At 40.1% G+C, this 14,838-nt stretch overlaps 1 protein-coding gene across 3 annotated transcripts; it reads left to right on the forward strand.

Moving 5' to 3' along the window:
• The first annotated feature begins 7,335 nt into the window (after positions 1 to 7,335).
• On the forward strand, positions 7,336 to 14,054 carry SPRY1 (sprouty RTK signaling antagonist 1). Of its 3 annotated transcripts, XM_063108137.1 has the most exons (3): positions 7,336 to 7,436; positions 8,155 to 9,081; positions 11,876 to 14,054. In XM_063108137.1, the coding sequence occupies exon 3, from the start codon at positions 11,931 to 11,933 to the stop codon at positions 12,888 to 12,890; it is 960 nt and encodes a 319-aa protein (XP_062964207.1). In that variant the 5' UTR covers positions 7,336 to 7,436; positions 8,155 to 9,081; positions 11,876 to 11,930; the 3' UTR covers positions 12,891 to 14,054. The 3 variants fall into 3 exon arrangements, with proteins under 3 accessions (XP_062964207.1, XP_062964208.1, XP_062964209.1); XM_063108138.1 differs by lacking the exon at positions 7,336 to 7,436 and having other exon boundaries at positions 8,066 to 9,081; XM_063108139.1 differs by lacking the exons at positions 7,336 to 7,436; positions 8,155 to 9,081 and adding an exon at positions 10,044 to 10,128.
• Positions 14,055 to 14,838: the final 784 nt, after the last annotated feature.

A 14,838-nucleotide genomic window follows, 5' to 3' on the forward strand; every position in this document is an offset into this window, starting at 1 on the left:
TAATTTTACAAAGGAAAAATTATTTTCCATTCATGCCAGTCTTGTAAATCAACCATGGTCATCATGTGCTTATCCCCTGTTTTCACCTTCTTGTGTTTCTTTGTGCAATGACCTAAGGGTAGCCTGCCTTTTTCTTTTCCTATTCTATGAATCCTATTTATTCTAATATAAGGTTCAAGTACTTCTTCCTATAATAATTAATACCTTATATTTTATAGCAATGTATAATTTATACTATGAGTTAACATAAGTATTTCCCTTCACTGTTAATTCTCCCTGCAGCAGCCTTTTAACATGCAACATAGCAGATCTTTTACAGCAGATCTTTACATTTTGAACAGATAACCACCAGCTGCAAAACCTCATATGGCTTTAGAACAAAATCCAGAGTTTCTATAATGGGCTACAAGGCTGTAAGTGGTATAGTTCTAGCCTTCCTTTCTGACCTCCTCTTTACCATTTTCCCTCTCACTAGCTCCACATGGTATTCCCCAGGACCTTCGCACTTGCTGGTTCTTATGCTGGATTCCTCTTCTCCCAGACATTTGTATGGCTCACTCCCTCACCTCATCGTGGCCCTGTCCAAATCTTACTTCCTCAAAGAGACTCTTCTTGACCACCCTGGCTAAAGTAGCCAGTCACCTCTCAACCCCTGTCACTTTAACCAAGCTTCATTTTTCATTATAGTACTTAGTATTATCTGCTATTGTTGCAAAATATTAATTTGCTTATTGCCTGTCTCTCCCTCCTGCATGTGAGCTCGAGGGAGGAACGACGACAGGGGCTTTGTCTTTCTTGCTCACATGTTCATTCAGCTTGGCATGATGTAGGTGCTTAGTAAATATTTGCTAAATGAATAGATGGTGAAATATTGAAGAATGAATAAAACATTTTGAGTTAGGTTTGAGTTTAAAGTATATCTACCTTAAACTCAAGGGATTCAAGCAGGGAAAGAGATTTGTAAAAGGAATATGAGCAGTGAAGAAAAAAAGCAAAAGTAGGAGGCATTCCTGTTATTCTCGTCTGCCTAAATTATTCTCTGCCCTTCACTGTCCTCTCTCTTTCATGTCTCCCTTTATGTGGCTGGTTTTCTTACTTCATCCATGTAAAAACGTCAATTCAAAGATGCAAAACAGGGCCGACCCCATGGCTCACTCGGGAGAGTGTGGCGCTGGGAGCGAAGCAGTGCTCCCACTGCGGGTTGGGATCCTATATAGGGATGTCCAGGGCGCTCACTGGCTGAACGCAGTGCGGACGACACCAAGCCAAGGGTTGCGATCCCCTTACTGGTCAAAAAAAAAAAAAAAAAAAGGAAAAAGATGCAAAACAGATTGTTAAACAAAATGGCTACCATAACTGCTGCATCCGAATTTAAATTGTCTTCAAAGTACAACTTTAAGAAGTTATGTATTTACTTCAATGATACTGCCATTACTAAAGGTATTTTTTAAACTGTTGTTTTAGAAAGATTTTCAGTCAATGTATTAGTAACCAGATAAAATCAATTGTATTATTTTTATATTGACAACTTCTTTTTCTACCCAGACTTTCATTCAGCCTGAGCAGTCATCTCTTACTCAGTATTCACTGCTCTTATTGACTTATGGGTTAACAAAATCCAAATCCACCTTTAAAAGAGAGATATTTCTCCTGAGGCATTTACAATATATACAATATCTATATAAAATATTGAGATTACTCAAAAAGATGTGATATAAGCCAAGATATTATTTACAGTACAGAATTTTAAAGAAAGACTTGTATAATTGGTGGCATTATTGGAATAAGTGTATACATTTTCTAAGTAACCATTTTGAGTAGGAAAACACCTTTTTAGATATGTCAGTTCTCATTCATTAGTTAAAAGTCAATATCACTACTTTACTATCTTCTCCAACAATATTGTAACTTCCTGTGAATTGATAGTGTTTTTATGTTTTTAGATTCCTGAAAAAGCAGGCAATATGTAGAATGCATTTTTTACAACTCTGTTGGAAGCTAACACCCTAAACCACATGGAAATATTGTAAAACAAAAAGAAAATAATGTAAAACACTGATCGATGTGAATACCTAATTCCTAGATTCGAGCACATTTTTCATTGCTATCTACCCCAAGTGAATCATTGTGCAGTATATACATGTATTGAAACAACACACTGTACCACAAAAATATGTACAAGAAAATGTTAAAAAAAAAAAAAAATTTGAAATGACTTATTTTCAACAATAGGTGGCGCTTCATTGGCTATGTGAAATATCTCTGCTGTCAATTTAAAAAATTAATACAAAACCATTAAGTTTATACAATACTTTGGTAATTGATGGAGGCTGTATTTGCTTCTAAACCTGACATATTTATGGAAGATCAAAAATAACATTTTAAGAGATAATAAAGAAGAAGCAGCAGTAAATATACTTTTTGAAAATATGTAGGACAGATAATCTGGTTTTTACTTTTTTATTTATTTTTAACTTTTAAAGCGTTATTCAATTACTTTTTAAAATATGTATTGAGAGCTGGCCGGTTAGCTCAGTAGGTTAGAACATGATGCTGATAACACCAAGGTTGGGAGGTTGGTGTTCCATCCTTGTACCAGCCAGCCAAAAACAAAGTAACAACAAAAAGAACAAATGTAATTGGTTTTTTTTTTACTCTTAATGATCACAAAGAGTTTACAAGTTTTATAGAGGGAATTTTTAATATTTACAATGATCTTTATCTTTGTCAATGATCTTGATCTTTCATTAAGTGAAATGTTAATGATTAAAAATTCTAGATAAATGTTAGGGTGATCAGGGCTCATTACATGTCTTCATATGAAATTATTAGCAGATAGCTGCTCCAAAATCCCCCCCCCCCCACACGGCAATATAATTATTTAAAGTGAAGAGTTCTCAGCCTTAGAAAAACAAAAGTAAAACCAAATTAACTTGAAACAGTTTTAAGGCAAATAAATTCATTATTTCGGGATGAAGCACCTGGAAAAAGAGGACCTTAAACATTTCTTCATCATACGGTGTATATGAGGCAATGATAACTAATAATTTACACAGAGCTTTAAAGCTTGCAAAGCATTTTCATATATATTGAGTCCTTAAGGAGCACTAGCATTTGGGAAGGCAAAGTATCATTATTAACTTCAGATTAATGATGAGAAAGTAATTAATTAAGTCAAGTAATTAATTAATTAATTAAATTTCTCTGGCTCAGCGAAATTGAAGGCCACCTAGCTAGAAAGTGGTAAAGTGGAGATTTAATATCATCTGATCCTATGTCTGGTACTCTTTTCACCAATACCATGCTGTTTTTGTACTTATAACATTGGACATGGAAACATTATGAATGAATATGACATATTATCTAAAGTAATAGACCATGATATAGAAGGATGATATAGTCAGAATTCAGATCTTCAGTATAGACCACTTGAAATGTTTTTATAAATGGAATTATTTAAAATGCTTCAAGAAAATTACAAATCAAGGAAAACCCTAAGTATAAAAGATTTAAAAAAAAATTCTTTTGGTAAGTTTGTATGTTTTCTTTTTTTAATATTAGGCATTTTTAAAGAAGGGCATGCCTCTAGTTATTTCATCAGATAAATATTCTACTTTTTTTCACATGTAAAGGATAAACTGTAGGCTTTGGCATAGATTATTTCAATAGGAAATGAAGATTAAAGTTGGCAAGCCCCAAAATGTTTTAGTTTTTTTTTTTTTGCTTTTGTTTGACTAAAAACATGCTTTTATTTTCATATGGCTCTGTCTTCCGGGGGGTGGGGGGGTGGGGGTGGGCAGTGACAGGTTTAAATGAAGTTAGGTTCTTCTGTGCTTGTCTTGAAGATGAAGATAGCAGTAGGCAGTTATGGAGATAAGAGATTAATAGCTTTTGCCTACCAGAATCAAAGATGATACCAGGTGATCATTATAAGGGCCATTTCACTCCTTATTTCAAAAATCAAATCATCAGAAGAGATGGCTAATCTTGTATCCTCATGAAAATGAAGAACAGATCAAGTCTCAGAGGCGAACATTAAACATCACTGGAAGAGGAAAGAAGACAGGATTTGTTTTGCAATTGTCTGGATAAGAAATGAAGACTGTTTTGTACCAGGGCAAAGACATTTCCTTATATAACCTTACCATGTGGGTTTAATTAGTGAAATCTTTGATATATAGCAGTGATGCAGTTTGTCTGAACTCTTGTCACTTTGATTCTCTGTAAAGGAATATATGGCACTTCAGGAATGAAGGGCACCAATTCAGAGCCCTTCCATGTGCATTTCTTTCTTTTCTTACAACTTGCAGAAAAATAGAATCACTTGTGACAAAGTACACAAGTGATTAGCTGTAGAATTATAGAGCTGACAGAAACTCTACAAATCATTCAGTGTAATTTACTCAATGTACTGCTTGATTTGCCTACTTCCAGAATTTGAAACCAATACAGAACATTAATACTTCAAATAAGGCAGAAGGATAAGAATTACGCATATGAAAATGAAGAGAATGTTTATGGAAAATTTACAGAATAGGTTGGTCTATTTCTGTCAACTACAAAGATTGTTTACAAAAGGAAACTGAAAATAAAACGGCCTATCCTTGCCAGCTTTTCTTGGGAAGTATAGTGATATAGTGACTATTGCCCTAAAAGGAAAGTAAAGAGAGCTTAGTTTCCATTACTGGTGCTTCGTTGGTTTATTAGATTCTTATAGGCTAATTCATTAACTTACGCGATTATTTTGTTTGTATGTTTGTTTCTCAACAAGATAAAAGATTATAATAAATTTATTATCATGACTTCACAGAAACATTAGGAGAATTAAGGTATTATTTTTCAAAAACTTGGAACACATCACGTTCTGCTATTTTTATTTTGGGAAATAAAGTGGATAAATGAATAAGTTAAGCCTCCGAGTATTCCACTTCTAAATTTTTTTGATCACTTGCAGTTGTGAGGAGTTACCAGAGTTTTTTCATTTCATTTTATTTTTCAAAAATCAAATCACCAGAAGAGTTTGCTAATCTTGTTTTCACATGAAAATAAAGAACAAGTCATGGTTCATTTTCCCTTCCACTTTATTTAGACATACTTAATATAGTAAACTAAAAATTATTGTAAGATTTTCCCATTGATATTTACATTGTTTTTCCTTTTTAGAAAAATTTTATACTCTAGTTGTCCATTTTTATCCAAGGTACACTATAACTAAACTTACTATATAAAGAACAATGTTTATTTGAACCTAAAAATTTAGAATTTCTACAAAGTCCTACAGTTGTAGGCAATCAAAAAGAGTGGCAGTTTTCACTGAATGTCTTTTAGATCCAAGGTGGCAAGGCTATACATATATCTATTTGTAATGTAATATTTAGAGATAAAACATATTAATATATTTTAGTGCTAAACAATGTAAAGGGTTATTGATCAACTTTGTACAGAATATATGATTTCTTAATAGAACATAACCCATGATGATAGTGTTTTAGTAATTTAATTTAAAAATACTCAATCTCATGAAAATTGTTTTAATGACTATCTGGTTGAGATAGTTTGAAGCATATTTGTAATAGAAATCTTTCAAATATATTTTTGTGGGATTTATGGAAGTAGAATGTTCAGTGCTCCCTCTCCTGGTTTTATCACATTGGTGAAATGACCTCTCATCCCCAAATGACAGCCAAGAAGGCAAGTTTGAAGAACCAAATAAGATACTCTGATGTGATGCTCTGTTTCTGATTTTACTGTTAAAAATCCATTCATCAGAAACCTATCCCTCATTGGCAAAACTTTATTACATCCCCAAATCTAATGAGATCCATGAAAAAAAGTATTATGTGATAACATCAATTTTATGCTTTTAAATAGCCTATTTTAACACAATTCACAATATTAAGAGTGAATATGCAGCTTCTTGGCTTCATTCTTGTTCTGTTATTTTCTAGGGATGCTTTTTTGTTGTTATTGATGTTTTTAGCAATGCCCTATGATGTTCCTAAAAGGCAACTCCAAACATAAGTTAAATTTTTGAAAGTGCTCAAATATTTGAAAGTCCAGTGTAGAAAAAGCAGTTTCAACAGAACTCTTGCTATTATAAAGAATATTTTAAAAAATTACTTTGAAATGTAAATTTCCATTCTCAAATCTGGAGACTAGATTTAGATTCTAGCGTTTTGTTTTTGTTTGCTTTGTTTTGCCAAAGACTTTAAGCTACTCCTGATATGTAGTACCTGGAAAAATACTTCCTTTCCACTAACTGTATGTTTTTTGGTTTTGAAGTATCTTTAAAAAATCTTGTGCTGGTTGATTAGCCCAGTTGGTTAGAGTGCAGTATTATAACACCAAGGCCAAGGGTTCAGATCCCCATACCAGCCAGCAACCAAAAAAACCCCCCAAAAAAGTCTCTATGGACTTTAAATTTCACATATAGTTATCCTCGCTGAAGCATGAACTACATGATTTTGATAATAAATGTCTAAAATCCCATAGTTTGGAAGGAAGCAAACAGCAAGTTTCCTACTTATTAAAGTGCTGTATTTTTCCAGTGATACATCATATATTATTAAGAATTATAAAGCTTCTTGGTAAACTATATCTATTTTAATTAATTGCCTTTTAGCTGATTTCAAAAAAATAACTGGGTTATTTTCCACAAAATTATACAAATATACTAAAAATTGAAAAAATTTGGGACTTTTTTTTGTAAGATCGAATTTTGGGGAAATTATATAACAAGCCAAGATAGAGCAATTATTTAAAAACCCACAGCAGGAAATTTCACCTTTACACCGTTATGTTACATTTGCAGTAGGGAGTGACACTTTTTGAACTTTCAGATTCCACATATTCTGAACTTTGTTTTAAATCAGAACTGTAATGTTATATTGTCATTTTTTAAAAAACACCAATATACATTTTCCCTTTAGTTGATCGGAAGTAATGGCTTGGCATACGACTTTTTCCATCTTCTTTTATTCTTCACAATTCTTTTGTAATTCACCTTTAAGGTGGAGCCCACCAATCCTTTTGAAATCGAAAACTAAAGACTGATAACTTAATTCGAATGTATTCCTTTATAACAAAGAACGTTTGCAGATGTTTGAAGGCAATCCCAATGTTTACAGGATGTTTATCACACAAGTCTATAAGACAACATTTCCAAGTTGGTACATAAACGAAAGAGGAAACGACAATTGAGGAAATCCTGTTCCAGGTTTTGGGGCAGCCCGTGTGATTGACACATGATATCACTGGAGGCGTGTCCTGGAGTGGAGGTGGAGGCTAGGAGCTGAAATTCTGTGGAGCCGGAGTGGGATCGCTCTGTAAGGCACGCAGTGGTTTGCAGAGTGATAGCAGCAGGCAGAGCTCCCAGCCCTGGATAAGGAACAGTCGCTGTAAATGTGCCTGAAAGCAATTTCCAATCTTTGCATTAGGTAAGAACCGTTTCCTTCCTTTCCTTCCGTAGACATTTTAGGAGAGATAAGGTAAGAAATGTTGGCTTCTGCAAGCAACTGAACATTTCTTTGAACTCGCTTTAGAGCTAAGATTAGTGGTTGCATTTCAAAACACCAGTAGCATTCCCACTGCTAAAACTAATGCTCTTAATGTAAATGCTACCGCTAAAAGAGAAAGCAGGGTCCCTTTCAGTTTTTTTCTCTTAACCGAACTGTAACAAGTTTTAAAGTCTGAAATGATCAGATGTGTGAAACAGAGCTGTTTATGCCGAAGAGGGGCAGGCACTCGGTGTGTGGACCAAATGCGTGTTTGTTTAGGCATTGTTGGCGACCGAATCCCGGGCAAAGCAATGGTTTAAAACCTGAATTTCCCGTCTCGGTGTATTGATTTCCAATGCGCAGAGGCGTTGCTTGAACATTGTTTGAACTCCTAGGCATTCCAAGCGGAGAAAGCACTTCGGCAAAAACGTGCAAGACTGCATGTTACTTAGGTTCGCTGCTGACACGCCGACTGTGCGCCGGCCTGTCAATCACTGGGAGCAGCAACAGGCGGCACATGGCAGCGGGCTGTGGGCGGCGAGCGAGCTGGCGAGCGGCCCGCCCCGCTCCACTTTGCCCGGGCGGCGGGGTGCCCTACACGTCCCAGTGCCTGGAGAGAAAGGGAAATTCATGTGTTTCTATCTCTAATTATCTGTAGCAGGCATTTCTGCCGTGGAACCGCAGGGTCGGAGGACTGAGAGTGAGAGCTGCCCGGGAGAGGCTGACCTGCGAGCACCGGAGTTCCTGGGGACGCTGTGCCCTCACTTGCCCAGCGTGCGGGATCGGGAAAGTGCCTCTGCCTGCGTGGGGCACAAGGACGACGCCCGCCTCTCTCTCTGAGAAGGACCCCCAGACCTCGCTCCCTTCACCCCTGCCCCCCTCAAAAAGCGGGTTAAAAACCCCTCCCCCCACCGGGCAGCTGCAGCGGCAGCGGCAGCCCCGGCCTCGCAGGCGCGTGCTCCAGGGTGCAGCCGGGGCCTGCGGGACTCCCTAACTTCCCGCCGACGCCAGTTCGAGCCCCGTCCCGGGCGCCGCGGAGTCTCGAACGCCCGTGACGTGGAGTTTCACTCGTCAGGAGGCCTCCACCCCTTCCTTCCTTCCCCGCGAGGAGCGATCGGAACCCGAGAAGTCCTCTCGTCCGAGCACACCGTGCCAGTCAGCTGGCCCGTCACGCTCTTCTCTCCGCCGCGTCCCAGCTCGCCTTCCTGAGACTCATAAGGCCCTCCCGAAGGGATTTTTTTAAAAAAATCACAAAAACAAAACTGGTTCTTGGAAGGGGGCTGCAGGAGAAAAGCCCCAGAGGTGGATGTTACTGAGCTGCCGGGCGGACGCGAGCGGTGAGAGGTCTGCGCCCGGCCGCGCGGCGTCGCCGGGGAATTGCTCTCCGCAGCCGGAAGGGGGCCGCGGGGAGCGCTCCTGCCCGGCGGCGGCGGGGGCGGGGGAGGCCGCAGGCCGACTAGCCACAGCTCCGGCGATGCGTCCTCGTCCTCTCCGCCGCGGTTGATGCGGCGCGTGCACGCCGCCGCCCGCACCGGGACCTGGGCCGGGTCGCAAGGCTTGGCGCCCCGCCACCGCTTCGGCCTAGGTGAGTGCGCGGCGGCCGCTCTCGGCCCGCGGGGGCGGGAAGCGCGCGGGCGGGGCTTGTTCGGCGCGGCAGGTGCGGGCGCGACGGCCCGGCCGGGATTCCGGGGCCGGAGGGGGAGGGGAGGCACGACGCCCGCGCGGTGCAGGCCCCTCCCGCCGCCCCGCGCGTCCTGGGAGTCGCTGCTCCGGAGGCGCTCGGGGCTGGGGGCGGGGTGGGCCACCTTCCGCCGCTGCGGAGGACGCCGAGGCAGGGTCTTCTGGTACCCGATTGCTGGGAGCGGTGACGCTGGGGTCCGGGTTGCCCTCTCGGAGGAACCCTCCCCGCGAGAGATGGATTCAAGGAGGCTTTGGGGGTGTTCTCTGGGGGGACCCTGAGGAGCATCTCGGCGAGTGCCAACCGCAGGAGCTGTGGGAGGAGTGTGCCCGCAGACGTGCGACCGGGAGAGGCCGTGTGTGGTACGTGCGTGCGTGTGTGTGTGTGTGTGTGTGCGTGTGCGTGTAGGGGGCAAGCCCCCGGAATCCGCGGGTAACCCCCTCGCCGGAATAGTTTCAGCGCCAAAGCCAGCTTCAACGTGCTTGTTTTGAGAGCGGTGCACAGGCGAGAGGGCACGGCCACTTTAAAAGTGGGGAAGTCCGCCCTCCTGAGGTAATGGTAACCTCAGCCTCCTCCCCTCCTCCTGCCGGAGAGAGAGGAGAGAGAGAAAACTTGTTTTCATTCATAACTTTTTCCTTTTCCTTCCTCTCCGTCAACTATTTATTCACCGGCGCTCTCGGTGCGGATTGCAGAGGGCGCAGCTCCACCGTCCTAACTTGCAATGTGGCGACGCTTCCCCGCTGCCCCTTCTTTCTCCCCTGCCCTCGATGAACGCAGTTTTTCCTGTAAAGTGTAGAGATAGACACTTGTGGCCGGCCAGACCGTGGGCTGGCTTTGCGGGCCCGCCGTAACGCTGAAGGCTCTTCATGATTTGTCAGGAACCTTGGTGGGCTACGCAAAAAGTGTCTTGGAGACCACGGTGATCCTTAGGATGTGATGGCATTGTCGGACAAGGTATTCTACTTTGATTCGTGTCTGCTTGGCGAAAACGGCGTGCCGAGAGCGTGTGAGCGTGTTTGGGGTTAGATCGAGGACTGTCGCTGCTTGCAAATGGGCTTTTCTTTGGATCAGAGGTGGCGAATTTTCTTTGCTCTTGATTTTTGTCTGGCAGCAAGAACCTCATTACGGCCATCATTTAAAATGCAAATTGAAGTTATGCCTGGTGTTTTGGTTTACAGTGTTCAAATCCTTCTGCACAGTTTTTCCTTTCCTGTGGTATCTGGCTTAGTACTTTAAGATCCTTTGCTTTCAAAGCACAAAGTTAAAAAGGTCTTTGCGGGAAGGAATGATGTTGTGCAAGAGTAAAGATTGGATGTTTTTAACAGCCCTTAAGGACTCCAGGACTAAACCCAGCAGGTCATGAATGTGACTCTCCTCGTGTGCAGAGAAAGTAGAATAAAGTCGAAACTTGGGAGATCTGAGTTGTGAAAATGAGGAGAACGCGAAGAAATTAACATATAAGGCATGGTCTAGGGACATTAGTTCAGTTAATATACGAAATGGACTTCTTTCTGCTGTATTCTTTTAAGCCTGTGTGTTTTTTGTTCAGGGTGGTAGTGGAGAATGGGCTTCATTTTTTCCCCCCGTTCTTGAGGGGTCGAAACTGTAGACTTTAGAAGGAATTTGTGTGAAAAAATATTCTAGTTTACCATCGTCTGAAAACGGAGACGTTTTTATTTTTGGTAGTTTGTTTTATGAAGAATACATTATAAATTAGAGATAATTTTCTATTAATATGGAAACAAATGCTCATTTTTATCAGGAAATTAGCGTACTTGTTACAAGAAGCACATTGACTCGGAGTTGGCAGTGCTTTTGAAAATCAAGGTCTGTCATGTAAATACAGATTTTTAAATTAGATGAAACACAGATAATTAAAATGGCCAGGATTTCCCCACACTACTTTAAAGGCCTAATACTTATTTATTTGTGCATAAAAAGTTATGTGAGTGATCTCTTATTTAAGCTTTAAAAATATCCTTTCATGATTCCAACCAAGTGTGAATACTCTTGGGACAACATTCATAGAACTATACATTGAGTTTTGTGTGTGTTTTTGAGTGGCCATAATACAACAAGAACAGTTGTATTCCTCATACATGCAGTTTTGCATCTCATAGATGAATAATGAGATAGCTTTAAAATCCTAATTTCTACTGAAAGTGACTTAATTTCAAATTTAAAAAAAGCCTTCATTAATTTCCTCATCTTTAATCCTTGTAACATCACACAAATAACAAAAAGGCAACAAACAACACCAAAGCCATTCTTGTGTTTTTTAAAGTAGATATTTTCCTTAATGGAAACCACTGATGAATTGATACTGAGCTTTCTTTAGATGTGAGCTATTCTGCTGCTTATACTCAATATTCCTTCCGAAGGCATACTCCATTTTAATTATTTGTTACATTAATAAACAGGAAGGCATTACTTCCCCTTGGTTCCACTTTTTAAAAGTTGGAAAAACTCATTTTTATGGCATGGGGTCTCTTGCTTACATTCTTCTTCTATGATGTGTGGTCCCCAGCCTCTCTTGGAATTGGACTCTGGCCAGGACCCCAGCATCATTATAATCCGCTGATGAAGGAGATCATTACCAGGTGGTTTAGGCAATTTGTGAGTTGACACGATATTTTCCCCCCAAAAATACTTCCTGTCACTTATTTTCTCTCTTTTTTTTTCATCTTTGATTTCCTTTTAGGATTTCAGATGCATGCCAGGTTTCCATTGATTGTCAGAATTCGAGATCATTACACATGGATCCCCCAAATCAACATGGCAGTGGCAGTTCATTAGTTGTGATCCAGCAGCCTTCTTTGGATAGTCGTCAGAGATTAGACTATGAGAGAGAGATTCAGCCTGCTGCTATTTTGTCCTTAGACCAGATAAAGGCCATCAGAGGCAGCAACGAATATACAGAAGGACCTTCAGTGGTGAAAAGACCTGCTCCTCGGACAGCACCAAGACAAGAAAAGCATGAAAGGACTCATGAAATCATACCAATTAATGTGAATAACAACTATGAACATAGACCTACAAGCCACCTGGGACATGCGGGACTCCCAAATAATGCTAGAGGCCCCATTTTGAGCAGATCGACCAGCACTGGAAGTGCAGCCAGTTCTGGGAGCAACAGCAGTGCCTCTTCTGAGCAGGGACTCTTAGGAAGGTCACCACCAAACAGACCAGTCCCTGGTCATAGGTCTGAAAGGGCAATCCGGACTCAGCCCAAGCAACTGATTGTGGATGACTTGAAAGGTTCCTTAAAAGAGGATCTGACACAGCACAAGTTCATTTGTGAACAGTGTGGAAAGTGCAAGTGTGGAGAATGCACAGCTCCCAGGACCCTGCCATCTTGTTTGGCCTGTAACCGGCAGTGCCTTTGCTCTGCTGAAAGCATGGTGGAATATGGAACCTGCATGTGCTTAGTCAAGGGCATCTTCTACCACTGCTCCAATGATGACGAAGGGGATTCTTACTCGGATAATCCTTGCTCCTGTTCACAGTCACACTGCTGCTCTAGATACCTGTGTATGGGAACCATGTCTTTATTTTTACCTTGCTTACTCTGTTATCCCCCTGCTAAGGGATGCCTGAAGCTGTGCAAGGGGTGTTATGATTGGATCCATCGCCCAGGGTGCAGATGTAAGAACTCCAACACTGTCTATTGTAAGCTGGAGAGCTGCCCCTCCCGGGGTCAGGGTAAACCATCATGATTTTTGGAAGTGGTTTGCACCTTTAGAACTTCTAGCTTTCAAGTTATGGCTGTTAAAAAAGATTCTATTAGATACTGGTTTTCTTTTCTATAGAATTTTCCCTGTTTTCTGCCTTTTCTTCACTTGTTCCTAAGGTTTGAGTCATGGATTTTACTCATCTCTCATGGATGATCTTCGATAACAGTGGACTGTAAAACTGCACCTGGCTCCCACTCATGACAAGAGTCTCTGCCATCCTCTTGAGAGGGTATTGAGAGCCAGTGGGCTTTTGGTATAGCCTTTTTGCTCTGCAAGCAGCTTTCCAAAGTTGTATGTGCAAACGTACATCCACACCCAGACTACAGTGATTTAGAGCTGTTTGTGATTGGGTACTGTGGGAGCAGGAAAATTGGTTTTTGAAAAAGCAACTGTTTAATTGCTTAAATAAGCTATGTATTAAATCTTTCTCCAATTAGGGCTATCTTCCTAGCATTGGACCCTTAAGTAGCATGGAGCATATATTTTTGTTATAACATAAAATTTTTTCTTTAACCACTGCCCTCTCCTTGTCCGTCTAAGTTCTCTTCCCCTCAGTTTTGGCATTATCTTACTCTGGAGATGCCAGATGTGTGTTTTGTTTTTTCTTTCTATGTAATTTTAGATTTTGCTTTACAATGTAAATCTTCACATTGGAGATATGTTGGTTTGTATCTTGCTCATCTTTATCCTAGCTTTCATATTTGTGAAGGACTCAACTACCTTCCTTCCACACCCCATACACTTTAAATTTTTTTTGTCATTGAGGGCACTTGGATAACTGAAGTTGTTATTTATAACTGATCAATCTGTAGATGTCATGGAACTATGCTGCCTAAGGTGATCTTGGCTCCTTAACGGTCCTTTTGGTCCCTTTGTTAGTTAACACCTGAGTAATTCTGATCTGCTCTGTGTTTTCATTGCCTTAACCACAAATTGTGGTGCTCTTTGTATATTTTATGTATAAATCACAAAATTGAATTCTGACTATTTTTAAGACAAAAGTCTGTTAAACTTTTTTATTGTAAAGAATATTTATTATGCGAATCTATTATTTTATGATATTTATTGCAAAAGACTGTTGAAATGTAATCATGTCTGAATATAACAAAATATCAATACTTAACAAAAAATAAGGTGACACGAAGAAAGTACATATGTTAACTATAATGCAGAAAATATATTAATTAATGAAACTGCCTCTTGATTTCTTCATTTATTATACTGTACTATTATGGTGATTTTTGTTATTTGCCTTGACCTTTTCTTCATACACACTCATTTTCTTTCCCTTGAGATATTGACTCTAGACGCAGGTGAACTTAAATTATGAGCTAAATGTCCCCTGGAAAGTGCATTAATCAGAGTTTTGTAATCTAAATTGTTTTAACAAATGCCCAAGTGAATTACTTTATAGAGCAAAATTATTTGTGATATTAACAGTCACTCCCTACTTCGACTATTTTGTAAGCTTGAGGTTTTATGTTTCTTGAAATGGGGCATATCTATGAGATTTTCTTTTTTTTTTAGTGTTTAACTTAACTGTCTTGGGTTAATCAGAAATTGGTCTTCATCAGCAAGACTTAAAGAACTTAGTTCTGTAGACATGCTAGGAGTCTCTGGTACTGCCACTTAAAGCATTCTAGAAGGTAGAGTGCACCAGAGGAGTAATAGTTCACATCATCAGAGAGATGTTTTAAAAACATTCCTGTTCCTGCCTTTTCACTTTGTTAAGTAAGTCTTTAATGTGGCCTGATCAAATTATACTTCTTCATGCCCTGTGGAATAAGAAATCTGAGGGCCTAAAACTTCATATAGAAAAAGTACATATTTTAAATCTTATCTTTTAGTCTGGTGAAACCAGTATGTAGCTAGAATCCTTGGGTCTGGTAAAAATTTTTGGACACGTGAGTCTGCAGACTGTAGAGTCTTT

The sequence above is a fragment of the Cynocephalus volans genome, chromosome 9, assembly GCF_027409185.1.
Source record: "Cynocephalus volans isolate mCynVol1 chromosome 9, mCynVol1.pri, whole genome shotgun sequence".
NCBI classification, from domain to species: domain Eukaryota; kingdom Metazoa; phylum Chordata; class Mammalia; order Dermoptera; family Cynocephalidae; genus Cynocephalus; species Cynocephalus volans.

Coding starts and splice junctions, on each gene's coding strand:
- SPRY1 (XM_063108137.1), top strand. CDS start 11,931: ATGGATCCCCCAAATCAACATGGCAGTGGCAGTTCATTAGTTGTGATC.